Source organism: Trichoderma virens (assembly GCF_000170995.1).
Source record: "Trichoderma virens Gv29-8 chromosome Unknown TRIVIscaffold_1, whole genome shotgun sequence".
In the NCBI taxonomy this organism is placed as follows: Eukaryota; Fungi; Ascomycota; class Sordariomycetes; order Hypocreales; family Hypocreaceae; genus Trichoderma; species Trichoderma virens.
This window is the reverse complement of record NW_014013748.1, coordinates 615,651-629,384: the sequence shown is the minus strand read 5'-3', so window position 1 is coordinate 629,384 and position 13,734 is coordinate 615,651. Positions and strand designations below refer to the sequence as shown.

The following is a 13,734-nucleotide window of genomic DNA, read 5'->3' as shown; positions in this document are numbered from 1 at the left end:
TCTGTGCCCTTCCTTGTATCATCGCACATGAGACAGACATTTCATCAGAAAAAAAAAAAAAAAAGGAAACTCCTATGTAAAACATGATGTATGCGTAAAGCAAAATGATTAAAAAGATGGTTTTTACCCCCGAAATCAAATGAAGCGAATGCCGCCATGGATGGAAACGCCCAAATAAGACAATAATATCAACAATACGCTTTCCGCCGGTGCAGACAGGGAGTCCGTTAGCCTGGACTGCCGTGGTATATCCTTTGTAACTCCTGTTGCTCCAAGAATCAATCGATGGGCTTATTTGGTGCCCCTAATCCGTTTCCCTCGCCTGCCTGGTGTACCGTCAAAATCAGTAACAAAAAAACTCCTTCTCTAAAATGGCCATTTTGGTCCGATAGTATAGCAACATATGACTTTTATATGCTCCAGATCAAGATGTATTGTTTAGAGTTCATCATGCGTTGGAGGTTGATAGGCCAGCGGCAATCTTGACGGACTTAATCACATCCTTGGGCCGCACGCCCGGTACCCTGCCAAGGCAGACTGATCGGCCGACCAGTTCTGAAGAATGTCAGCAAACTGAAGTCAAGAATACGGGGAAAGAGGAGAATGGAGCTGTACCTTCTATCAGCCTGCGAATATCGACTGAAACCTTCGTCTTTGGCCAGCTAGACCCTGTAGACCACATCTGGCCGAAATCGGGGTTGTTCATAAACGCGACTAATCCTCCATTCGGGTCAGAATCGTCGCCAAACTCTGTCATTCTATTGCTCTGACCTTCTGATGAGTCTCCCCGGAGAGAGCTTCCAAAATCGCCAATCGAGGTGTTCATTTGCCACATGTTGCTGAGTCCGTTTCCGCTGCCCAGGCCGGAGCTGCCGGGAGATAGTCCGATGCTGGCAAAGTGACTCTTTGTGCTCGCCTCGTCGGCAGCTTGGAGGTCGTTGAGATCTAGTTCCGTTTCAAGATAGTCGACGTTGGGAGGAATAGATAAGCCGAGCCTGCGTAGGAACAGCTCTACTTCTTCAGACGTGAAGAACTCGCCCTCAAAGTTCTGGCAAATCATCCGTATCCGTTGCTCCGTTCGGTCCTCAGAACTAGCCGAAGTCTGCTGGCCAAATGCCGACGTCAGGCCAGAGAAGGTGCTGTTCGATTTGCCCAAGGAAAGCAGCGCATGGCTCAAATCATCCGAGCCGTTCGACGAAAAATTGCCGTCCAAGAATCCAAATTGGTCAGCTGCCGACAGCTTCCAGTCCATGACCTCGCTCTGTGCCTTTTTCAGCCCGGCGGCCAATCTCCGGATAATCGATTCGCGGGATTCAAACAGTAAGCAAAAGCCGAAAACAGTCGCATATTGCTCAGGGGGCGGGTTCTTCATCGTGGCCAGCCTGAGACCGCGCTCCAGGGTGGTCCGTTGCAATCTCTTGCTAAAGGAGCGCTCGCCGAAGCCGAATGGTGCGGGCGGGGAGAGGCGGGGATAGGGCGAAGGGTTGGCGATGGAGTTGCCCAGATAACTGCCGCTCTGGGGCTGTGAGGAGGGTGTCTCGATGGAGGTGAAGAAGGGGAAGCTGGCGTTGTTTGGCGTGGCTTGAGCAATGACTTCGTAGTTGAATGCAGCCGGATGCTGGTGCTGGGAGGAAGAGTAAGTAGAAGCCGTGAGTTCCGGCTCGATGATAGTGCTCTGGGAGCCGAGGCTCATGGCGATGTCGTTAGCTCCTTTGCGGCCGGCACCAGGCTTGGCCACGATGGATTCGTCGCTGTCTGGTGAATTGATGCTGCTAGCTCCAACCATGCTGGAGATGCGGAGGAGCCTGTCAGCGATGAGTCTGAGGCGAGGCGCGGCATGAGGGGCAATGTCAAAGATGCCCTCGGCCAGGATGATGTCGTAAAACTTGGTAAACTCCTTGCTCATGGCCTCATTTGAGGCCTCGAGGTCCTTGACCTTTTGCTCGAGCGTGGTGATGGCGGTGTCTTTGCGGTGTCTGTATGCTCGCTGAGCAAGACGAATCTGGGTTCGACGACGCTGCAGCAACGAGGAGAGGTTAGACTACATTGCACCATCCAATGTACCTGAGAGAGTACGAGTATGCATGCCTAGAGCTAGAGAGAAGGGGGGGGGTAACAGAGAGGGCGTGAAAAAGATGGTACAACGCCAGCCATTGCGGTGCTAAGGACGATGGTAGAGATGGATGTCTGCTGGGCTTCGTTACTCACATCAGCGGCTGTCTCGTCCTTGGTGTCGAGCCGCGGACGGCCCCGGGAGCGCTTCTTCTGCACGGCGTCATCCTCGTCATGATCCGGCGATGGCGAGCGCTTGCCATTGACCTGTCTGGGCTCCTCGCCATACTTTTCAGCATTGAGAATCGAGATTTCGCTCTGCAGCGACGGCAAGGGGGACCGGCCCTCAGCCCGAGACAGGCGACTCATCATGCGCTGCGTTGAGCTGAGCTGAGCTGAGCTGTGATGTGATGTACTGTGTTGCGCTGTACTGTTGCTGTGCAATTGGGCGGCTGTGGGTGATTAGTCGAGCCTATGGGCTGGGAGAGAATAATCCAGCGGCAAGATTGAGATATTGGACGTGACGTCGGAGCTCAAGAACGGCGCGGGGCACACGCAAGAATATACTAATAGTAATACTATTTTGTATAGCCCGGAGAGTCAACTATTTCATCCGTGTTCGTCCGGGGGGAGGTTCGGTGAGGAGGCAGAGCAGAAGCACAGCACAGTTGGCGAAGGGCGGATCTCGCTGATGAGCCGCACGTACCGCTCCACACCGCACAAGGCCGCGGGTTTCTGCTGGGCTTACCGGGTTGCGAATGCGAATGGGATGGATCCGACGCAGGGTTTGGTTTGGCTTGGTTTGGCCTGGTTTGGCCTGTTTCTGGGGTCAGGTCAGGTTCAGGTCAGGGGCCGCCTCAGAGCTGGGACTTGTGCGCTTGGCACTTGGAGCAGCCCTACGAGTGAGTATAGGCGATGAGCTGCTCGAGCGAGCAAGGAGGAACCTTGTCAGTGCTGTTTACAAGCACTCCGTAATATTACTGCACCTCTCCAGTCCAGTCCAGTCCAGTCCAGTCCAGTTGAGTAACTCGTAAGTTGGCAGTGGTGTGTCGGTAACAAACAAACACATGGGCAGCTGTGGAATGTTGAGTCCCCCCAAAACTCCCAACGGACTCTAACGGGGTTCTAACGGCCTTTTTTTCCTTCTTCTGGCAGAGCACGTCAGAGCAGGCCAGAGCAGAACAGGTCAGAATTGCGCCTTAGCCCGATACTGGGGAATTACAAAGCAAAAGCCCGTTTCTGACGTCGTCAACTCTCAACCTCTCAACAAGCCGAGGTGATGACTGGAAATCGTGCTTTAAACCTCCAGCCACGTGTGCTAGCAGCAATTAGTTGGCGGCATCAGCTGGTTTCACTGCTTTTGCTCTGCGGCGGCGTCTGTAGCTGGTACTTGAGTTGCCGTTGCGTGCAGGCAGCCGCGCTTGATACTGGTACTCGCACTCGCACGGGCTTGCCGGCACGATTAGATAATGCGACGCCGCTAGGCCACATGAATGCGTGCTAAGCGCAATTAATAAGCAGCTCGAAGCTGTCCAAGATGTAGCTAGCCGTCTTAGGAAGTCGGTAGCCTGGTCGCGGTGTAGGGCGGAGTGCGACTTCCGTGCCGGGAGCCTTTCGCCCAAGCCTCAAATGTGTCTTGGTCATCACAATGGGGCCCAGTGATTGGTGGAGGGCGCACTTCTCGTTTGGGAAGTAAGGGCGACGCACAGTCCCGAAAGGCGTCATTGTACAGTACAATGCCTGCAAGCTAAAATGCTTCGGTACTTGGATACCACCTACCTTAGTAAGCATTAACCCATGCAAATCTCGTCTCACCGGCCGATGCAGTAGCTCGAGAATATATTACCGACAAGCTCAGGCAAGTTCCGCCGCTCCTGGGGGGTATCAACGGAATCTTCCTAGCGACGATTCTGCACGCATTGTTGCCGCCAAACAAGGTACGCGTAAGGAGAAGCACTGCCATTCCGGTACCAGGGGCTAGCACTAAATTAGCACTGTGCTCCGGCCAGGTTGTTGATGGCCAACATGGCCAAGACAAGTTGACAAGGCTGGTGTCTCCACTCTTTGCCATGGGCCCCACCGCCTTCCAGAAGTAGGCTCCTGATTCTGCCACCGCCTGCCAGATAGCGTTAGATTTGCACCGTGATGGACGGAAACGGCTGCCATCAGTGGCCGACCGCGGCCGCAGCAAAAGCAAAATCAACCTCGCAGCTGCAGCGGGGCGGTTCGACATTGTCCAAACCTGTGACCAAGAGGCTGATGATGCCGTGGTTTCAGCACAATTGAGCTCTTCAGTCGTCAATGTCGAATGCTACAGCAGTACAGCAATGCTAACAACCAGCGAGAAACGAGAACCGCGCCAGACTGGCTCCGCTCCGTGCTGCCTGTAAGCCCCAGAGACGGCGCGATGTCAACACAACGTCTGCACAGCTTCGAGTTCGAGACACTCGCACACCCTCGTCCACGCCCAGGCATTAAGTACGACGGGCCCTATCAAAAGCCATTGCTTCTCGTAGCTCCAGTGTAGCGTGGCGCTCTTCTTTCCCTTTTGGCTTGGTCTAGACTGGGCGTCACTAACAAGACCATCCATGGATTCTGCGTGATGCCAGCACTAGCTGCCTTGAATTCCGGCTCTCACTAACCTTGCTGATATGATACTATGTACAGTACCACGAGCACACGCCCAGCGACTCCCGTGCCGCATTCCCCGCATTAGCTTCATGCTGCTGTGCATTTGATTTTCTGCAGCGGTGTGGCATAGCCCTCTTGCAAGTGCCTCTGGGCCCTAAGTCTGCGCGGCTTGGGCTCTGTTTTCAATGCCGCTGTTCCAGCCCGCCAGATGAGATCCAATCTTCCAATCTTGCCGTTAGGCTCAGTCGTCCAGGCCCCGTCGTTGGCCCGGTCCACAGACGCCTCATTTCATGCATGCCTGGCAGACTGAATCGCCTGTCACACGATTAATCCCAACTACACTGAGACAATCGTGGGGTCCTGTGTTTGGTAGCGCGGATACACCGCCGGCCAATTTTGCATGCATTGTCTTTGCTGACTCCGGTCGAGATAGTCCAACTTGAGGCATCTTCCGGACGCATAGGGGGCCTCATAGCCCACACGCGGCTATATGAGTGGTACGAGTCAGCTTACCAGGGCAAGAACGATTGGCGAGGAGGTGAGTTGCAACTATTACTGGGGGGTGCTACCAAGTCCAAGAAAGCTCCTTGTACAGGCACCTTTGCAACTCAATTCTGCCTCAAAGTTGCTTACGCGGGATGGAGTATATTCCCAAATGGACAATGTCAGCTGCTCTATTATTGCTACTCTCTAGACCGTTAGCCCAAAAAGGCAATTACAAGTCATCCAGTCAGGAAATAGTTGATGCCTGTTTACTTTCATGGTTCATATTTGACAGAACCGAGCCGTATGCCGCATGTCGAATCTAACTATACACTAACAGGGCTGATATTGACAATACGTTCCATCGCATGCCAGTCTGCATCCGGCATGTTACTTTGGACTGCCTGGTCAAAGCTTCCCCTGTTACTCTTTTCAACCGGGGTCTTTCAAATAGTGGTTGCGGATGAGTCATTCAATCAAGATGTCAAGGGCCTTGTGAAATACGACATACGAGTAAAGAAAAGTCATACATTGTCTCTGCCTCAGACGGGATGGGATGAAGATGCAGAGAGGTTGCAAGGGGCAATTTAACCCAGAATACCGCATACTCGTACTACTCGCATACACCGGCATTTTGCCTACCAGCACGCTAATGGCAGGAATTAATATTAGCAACGGAATCCCGTGCGCCTCCACTTGAAGCATTATCTCGACTCTAGCACATGGTTGCGTGAGGATGATGACAATGATGACAATGACGACAACTGCATAAGAAAAGGTGGACTTCTTCAACACTTGGCTGACCAGAGTACAAATGCCTAGAGATCACGCAAGATCTTGCATAAAACGACAAAATACAATGACAAGGACCGAGTGCCTGCCAAGCGAGTGGTTCTGGAACACTATCGCCGAATTAGGCCTCGTAATGTCCGATATCCTGCCAACAACCAATTAGTCGACCGAAATGCTTCTGCTAGCATACCTATGCTATACCTTGTAACAATGTACTACCACTACAGTGGCTTTCAATCCAAGATCTCACACCTTTATTTGGTACGATTTCGTCCGAAGGCGTCCGCAGACTATCTTTATCTCTGAGACAGGCCTCCATTGGAAAGATTCAGGGGGACCAATATCTTGTTTTGGCCAGGCAGACGGCTGGATGAGCTGTCCATTGAAATAACTCTGGACAAAATCTGCCTCAATCATGGTCCCGTGTGCGAAAAGGCAAGCGGCAATTGTGAAATTGCGGCCCCATTAGAGGCTCAGTCCCGTGCCCCGGCTACTTGTCAAAAACCTACCCGGGCGCCTAGTTTGGATGGAGACGATCAAGTGGAGTCGATAGCGTTGTCTACAGGCCGATACATGGACACAGACGCCTGCGAGTTACTCCTGAGGCTCTGCATATTGGTGGCTTCTGACGTTTCTGGTTTGAAATGAATCAGTGGTGCGGGATTCCCTGTCTGATTCTGAGTCTGGAAGTAGCCGTCGGAACTTCAAGCTTGGCAGTGTCGATGCGAGCTTTGATCTGGATCGAAGATGGGATGCCAATGTTCTGATTTCTGATTAATCATGCACATCCCTTCAGTCGAATGCAGAGGACAAGAACTATGATGCCAAGGGATCGTAGAATCCTATAGAGATGGCGTAATGCTTCATTCCTCACCGCGAACTCATCATCGTGACATTCATCTCCATGTCTGACATAGCCACCATTAGGGGATCATCTGCTCCGTAGTCCATTTCTTTCTGGCCAACATCATGAGCCATTAGCGTGAAACTGAAGCTTGTGGCCACGTCGATCGACATGGTGTCCAAGTTGCCAACACTGGCTGCAACCCCCTTTACTGCAGCACTGTTTGCTGAGATACAACCACAGTGGCAGCATAATCCCGCAGGCTCTCGTGGCAAAACTCTCGGGATGCTCTAGGACTAGACCATCTGCAACCTGCAGAGAGAGCGATTGGCGACTCCCTGATTCGAATCCACTCGCTTACTACGTACATGGAGTGATACAGCGGCCTCCTCTCCGATCCAGGAGACTACTTAGACTCCGTAATTCCGAAAAGTGGTGTTGTTGTGCCTGCTCGTCCCTCCAAGCCAGCGGCCGGTGACTTTGCTTTTCATCACCGTCCTCTAGCAAAGACTATTTGTGGTTTTCTGCCAAGCTGTAGCAGCTGCAACTCTGGTTCTCAAGTAATCACCGGTCTTTCAAGGTTGATACATGGATCCATGCTGCAGTTCTAATTTGCTATCTGACATGACTATCGAGTACAAGATACAGCAGAGCCCTCTATATCGTGCCGATAGTGCCACGATCCTAGTCTAATATGCTCTGCAATAGGAGTTATTTTGCTCATGCTTGTATGGAAAGTACAGCGGTGCGGAGTACATATCACGTCAATAGGACTTGATTCTTCTTTTCTGATTTGGTTCCACTCGCAGCAGTTGAGAGCATTTCCAGATGTCTGCCGTCATCAATCTTGATATCATGAGATGCAAGAGAGTGTAAATCCTGTAAACCCTGTAAACCCACATCATTCACAGCAGACCTTCATGATCTATTCGATTCAAGCCCAGACCCCTAATATCAAAACCATACGAAACACAAGTATTCTGCCTCCCCGAGAGTACTCCGTCAAACTTACACAGACTACCCCCTTTGGTGGATCTGCGAGGGGGGTAAACACGCTTCTCTAGCGACACGTAACTACAGTCAAGTCTGGCTTGGCATTTTGCCGAGCAATTCTCACCAACTCTCTCAAATAGGTTATAACATGGATACGTGTATTGTGTTTCCACCAGCCGATCAACAGACACGCGTCTTTCTGCCGCAATCCGACTTGTCTTGGCTATCACCTAACGCCGACGCTGATAATGTCCATAATTTACCGAGTCCTATAGCTGTTGCGGAATTCCGCTTCTTCATCAATCACGATTTGGACAACCCAGCACACGAGAGTCCAGAATTACGTAGGCAAGGTAGTGCTGGCTTTTTAGTTTCGTTAGAATATGCACAGACCAATAAAGTAATACTAGTGCTTCCTCGAACAAGGTGTGACCAGGTGTGACTAGGAGCGGAACGGCCGACCCCTGACAAGAAAAAATTGGGACATTTCCGCCGGTGGGATGTCCAATATGTAATATTACTGAGAGAAAGCAAAATACAACTAATAAATTAAACATGGAGAGGTACATATACTGAACAAAAGTATTTAGTTTCATATTAGGCGACTGTACGTCCGAGCTTGTACGAGTATGCTTCCGACAGCCGGCCTAGTATAGCGGAACTCGCAGCGTGGAACTCCATCGTCGAATCCACAGCTTCAACAACCCTGCCTGTGCCATCGAAATAGTGTCCGGAGCAGCGTCCCATTCGCCCATCTCCGTGCAGCAAAGTGATTTTCATCGCCATGAATTTCCTTTTTGAATTGGCCGTGGGCGTGGGATTGCCACACCTCTCTCTCGCTTACGGCTCACCTGGGCCGCAGCCCGTCCAAGTGTGGTTTTTCTGATGGCCAGCCGCACCCCCACTGAAGTCAATAGGTAAGAAAGACGGGAGAAAGGAACCTGGGCCGTTCTATTTTGTGTTCCGGTTCTATCCTAGTTCCGCTGAACTACTGGAACGGATGTTCATCCGCAATAGCCGCCGTAGCCGGAGAGAGTGGGAAAGTCTGACATTCATCGTGGGTCACGGCTCGGAGTGCCTAGCGTGTGAGAAGCATTTGGAGGTTGGAGGCTCAAGTTGGAGGTCTCTCCACGAAATATACCGAGTGATTCTCCGAGTTATGAGCGATTTAGGTAGTATTTATCATGAAATATGGAGGCAGAAGTCGGAAAATGTGGTGGTTTAGTAAACTTGGAGATACTTGGCCAAAACCAATGGGCTGGATCTCGAAATTTATCATATCCAACGCACGGCATCTAGTGTTCGTCTAATCTAGCTTTCGGATAGATTAAGGTACATAGGGCGAATTAAGCTTGGCGATTGTCACTGATGTTTTTGTTTTCAGTTGTGTAGGTTACATATCACGACTAAACCAAAAAAAAAGGGGGGGAGAAGAGGGGGTTGTTTAGTAATTGAAAATCTCGTGGAAGCTGGAAAGAAGAAGAGAAGAAGATGTAGTGTTTTCCCACATCAGCTCAATCAAATTATTGAAAAGATGAAGCAGTATAAATACGAGTGCGTTGTCGTGTACGAAAGGAGAGTATCGTGATAGAACGCCTCGCTGCGGTTACACGCTCGAGGTGGGAATCTCAACAACGCACACAAAGGGAGTATTCTATGCCAATGGGATTAAGACTGTTGCTACAGTTAATTCGAGCATTATAATATGATCCAGCAGCATCATTAAACCATATGCCGTGTATATTTGGCTTCATGTGGTGTATGGAGAATCTGATAATACGAAGCGAAGTTTTGATCAGGGGCAGACTGGCCATACGAAATTTGTAAAAGAAATAAAGTGTTAAAGAGGCCCGTTTTCTCATATTTAACGCTCTTTGAAGTTACAACAGTGATTAAAAATAACTCGTATCTCATTTGGAATCCCAACCAGAGTATAGTTCGTGCTCTTGTCGTAGATATGGAACTTACAGCTGTCTATAAGGAGTTGGAAGATTGACCAGCCGGTGAACTGTCGCCATACATCTCTTTCTTTATAACCTTTGTGATAACTAGATATAATACAGTATTTGATCTATCTCCAGTTGATAGTGTGATACCAGTGCCAACAATTCGCTCTCTTTGCGCCTCTTCGTTCTTCTCCATCTTTCTCCATTATAACATCATATCTGCTTATTGTATCAAAACTAATGTAAACAACTCTCGTATATAGGGCTATATTGTGTATTAAAAAGTGTTATACTTACCTGATTGCTTCAAGTCAAGGCAACCCAGGGAGTGTGCTCAAAGTGCAGTGATTCATGCCGCACGATGGACACAATGTTATTTATGTTTTAATGAACGTGAGGCCATGCGCAAAGTAAAATAATATTACTGAATGGAGCAAATAAGATTACAAATGAGCTTCCTTCATCCATGTTCTTGGAATCATCTTGCAAAATATCGACATGTTACCCCCGAGAAACGCAGCATTGTTTTAGAGAGGCTTGACGAGACACAAACGAGGCAAAGTTCATAATAATATTAAGAGATACATTTGTCTCGTTATTCACACTTTTAATGAGAAGTATTAAGAAACCCCAAAGATTTTTCAACCGATGAGGTGTTGGCATTTGAAGGATGGTCACAACAGAAGCGCAGATTGGTAGGAGCTGATGTGATGAGAAGACAGAGAATCAATGAGTTGAGACAAGCGAACAAATATACATCTTGGAGATTATTCTATAGCTAATAAGATAAAATATGTCTACTTTTTCTCACTTATAAACATCAAGCTCAATGAATCTCATCAAAACTGAAGATCATCTTCAAGCGCTTCTCAGTTAATCCATCGTTACTCTTCGCATTATGTTGGCGCAATACATATGGAGTTGTAATAGTTATACTCCATTGAGTCAATAGATACTGCAGACGTCCACGTTTCGTTGCTACAACTAATTCAACAACTCCTGATCTCATACTTAACATGCCCAAGAACATTTCCAATAGCTCCAGGGTATTCTCCTCAGCAATCTGCACTACGGAATAAACTCCCGAGATCATGCTAGTACAGTTGCACGCTCCACCGCTGCTCGAGGCCTCATCAATTTCCTCTACGCTTAGTCTCTCAGGCAATCTACGAGGTAGTTTGTTTGTAGTTCTGCTCTTTGACAAATTAATGAGCAGCACATGAACTGAGACCAGGGGACCCCGCAATTTTTAGTATGGACCCTCTCGCGATCCTGGGCTTTTTCTCGGCCCGCATTTAGCAAAGGCGATGGGACACAGTAAGCTTATCGAGAACAGGGTTTACAAGATCCGAACTCAACTGGTTTACCGGGAGCTTTTCTCGCATCATGAGGAGCCAAGAAACCATGTCCGAAGAAAATTACACTCCGTCTACTTCTTACTCCAAGAATCAGATAAATGAGTGATAGAATTGAAGAGAATGGGAATGTCCAACTACGTGAATCAGATTTCTATCTGTCTCCTAGTAGTTGATTTGTGTTAGTGATGTATATCCTATTACAAGTAGCTGTGTGAATGACCGGATGGCCACCATAAACCTGGAACCAGAGGCTTGTATCTCGGAAATAGTGCCCTATATCAATCTCCAAGAACACGGTTCGTGATAAATATACCGAGTATTACAGCGGAACAACTGGGCATATAAATCCACTTCATCACTCTCATTCAGATGGCTTAGATAACGAATCGCTAACAAAGTAAATAAGATTCAATACAAGCTATATCTCCTATTCTACTCCACTCAGTTGTGACTACTTACTAGGTAGTGCTTAACGCTACTTCTTGTCCTCTGTACCAACATAAACCCCCGACGTGTTCATCACCTTGGGAACCTACCCTATACCATATCAAGATGTCACAATTATACGACCGGTTGTTAACACAGCACCTCTCTATTGCTAGTAGCTGCATGATACCGCAATACCAATGTGACTGATCCGCCAACATAAGCCTAGAACAGAAGTTGGTTTCTTGGGAATTGAGTCTGCATTTTCCAACGTCACCTATTTATACCGGTTCGTCACAGAACCCCCCCGTCAATGGGGTTCTTGCGGGGTAAATGTCCTTACTTGGTACAGGCCCTCATTTTGGGACACTTATGGCCTTCCATTTATCCACTTTGTACCTCAAAGTGCTATTAAAATATTAGAACTATTCATATCATTGGCTAGTTCCCCCCAAGAATGCACGCAGATAGATGCCCTACCGCCCAACAAAGGAATCCTTCATAAACGTGAAGGCTGTATGATTTCCGTACACATACAGATAAATCTCTCCTATGTCATCATTCTTCTTTTAATGCGGAAATGGAGACTTGCACGGGACCTAGTTTGGTAGAATCCGCATTGAAGGAGCTCCACGCGTATGCTAAGCTGCTCTATCTCCGCAGTGGCCGCCAATTTGAAGACAAAACCTCGTATCAAGAGCCCGAAGACGAGGCATCCCTAGATGAATCCGGAAATGAAGGTGATTCCTTCAAAAATGTTCCCCTTGGCAACCTTGATGAGGACCTTTTGCGTCGCGAATTTCTGGACAGGCTGTCCGAGACCGTTTCTTCGGAGAAGAGAGGCCCCCATGTTGTTGCCAGTCATATGTTCTACTGGCCCGATAAGGTCAAAGTTTTTGTTGCGATAAATTTGGGGTTTGCCAAAGATGATGTTTTGTCTAGTTTCCTAGGCAACTTATGTATAGTGCTGAAGGAGATTGCTGCTGTTCCAGGTTCGATTTTGACGGGCAACACGCTCATAAGCTGCGGCTAATACATACCTCAACAGACAACCAGACGGAGAAGCATGAGAACGCACTTTGGCAAATGTTGCTTCGCCACCAGTCCTCGAGACTGAACACCGCTATTGGCGACGTGCAGAAAATCATGGAAAACTCCCAGTGGTTTCTTCCGCAGCACTCCTCTCTAGAGTCGACCAGCGATGTTGTTGTTGTTACAGATTTGGACGGATTTATACTTGATTTAGGCCTAAAGCGATTGGTTAAGTTGCTTTCTAGTGACGCTGACTCGGATTTGGAAAGATACGACAGTCTTGTGAGCTTGAGTTATGTTCTCCACCAAGATATTCCGGTTGAGCGCTTCCAGGATCTCGGTCCAGCAGGTGACAAACTACACCGAGCGATTGGCTTCTTGGGCCGTCTTAAAAGGTCCTTCCAGATCCTTGTTGCAGCCGCAAAGCAAATACTCGGGTTCGATGACCTGTCCCTTATCCCCGTGGTTACAGATAGATTGAAGACTGGAAAGAAACGGTCTGGCCAGGAATGGAATCTCGACCAAACTCTTCACGCACTCAAGCTTCAGCTAAGCAATACAGAGGTTGACAAGCTCTCCACCGGCTTTTCTCGACTGAAGTCCCCAACTTGGCAAGTGCACGCCGAAATCCAGCTCATACTCTTCATCCTCAGTCACCCCGACCAAGTTGCCAACGGAAAGAGATTTGACTACATTGGCTGTAGCAGGTATAGTTGCCTACTATGTTCTAAATTTCTTCACTATTTCCAAGGCATAAAAACGCGTGGGTGTCATGGCAAGCTTTACAACCACAGCTGGACTCTTCCGCCTGGAGATAACCTGGGGGAAGGCGAGCAGCATATGCTGTACGGGGCTGTGATGGAGGTTATATCGTGGATGCGAAAGGAGCTGATTGGTAGTGTAATGCTATCGGCTCAGAGAAGAGCAGAGGTCAAGGAATCTACAATTGGTGGCAGTTTCATTGCCATCCCGGGGATGAGTCAAGAAAATCGCCAGCGAAGTTACGCCGTATCCGAGTATCTTCATCGACAACGCGCTCAAAATTCTCATGTGCAATCCAACAAGGAGAGGTTTGTTTCTTCAATTCATTTTTTCATCGCTATCCTCGACATTTACAGAGATGTATGCTGAGACGGGCTTTGACTAGTCTCTCGTATCCCGTCGAAGACGAGGGAGC

General features: G+C 48.8%; 2 protein-coding genes across 2 annotated transcripts; one reads left to right on the top strand and one right to left on the bottom strand.

Moving 5' to 3' along the window:
* Positions 1-448: 448 nt before the first annotated feature.
* Positions 449-2,421, bottom strand: TRIVIDRAFT_62716 (uncharacterized protein; the record flags this gene model as incomplete). Its single annotated transcript, XM_014105661.1, has 3 exons — positions 449-555; positions 616-2,017; positions 2,209-2,421. The coding sequence occupies 3 exons, from the start codon at positions 2,419-2,421 to the stop codon at positions 449-451; spliced, it is 1,722 nt and encodes a 573-aa protein (XP_013961136.1).
* A 9,684-nt stretch (positions 2,422-12,105) lies between these two features.
* TRIVIDRAFT_217524 (uncharacterized protein) lies at positions 12,106-13,688 on the top strand (the record flags this gene model as incomplete). The annotated part of the gene is made up of 2 exons (XM_014105660.1): positions 12,106-12,517; positions 12,574-13,688. The coding sequence occupies 2 exons, from the start codon at positions 12,106-12,108 to the stop codon at positions 13,686-13,688; spliced, it is 1,527 nt and encodes a 508-aa protein (XP_013961135.1).
* Between the last annotated feature and the right edge of the window lie 46 nt (positions 13,689-13,734).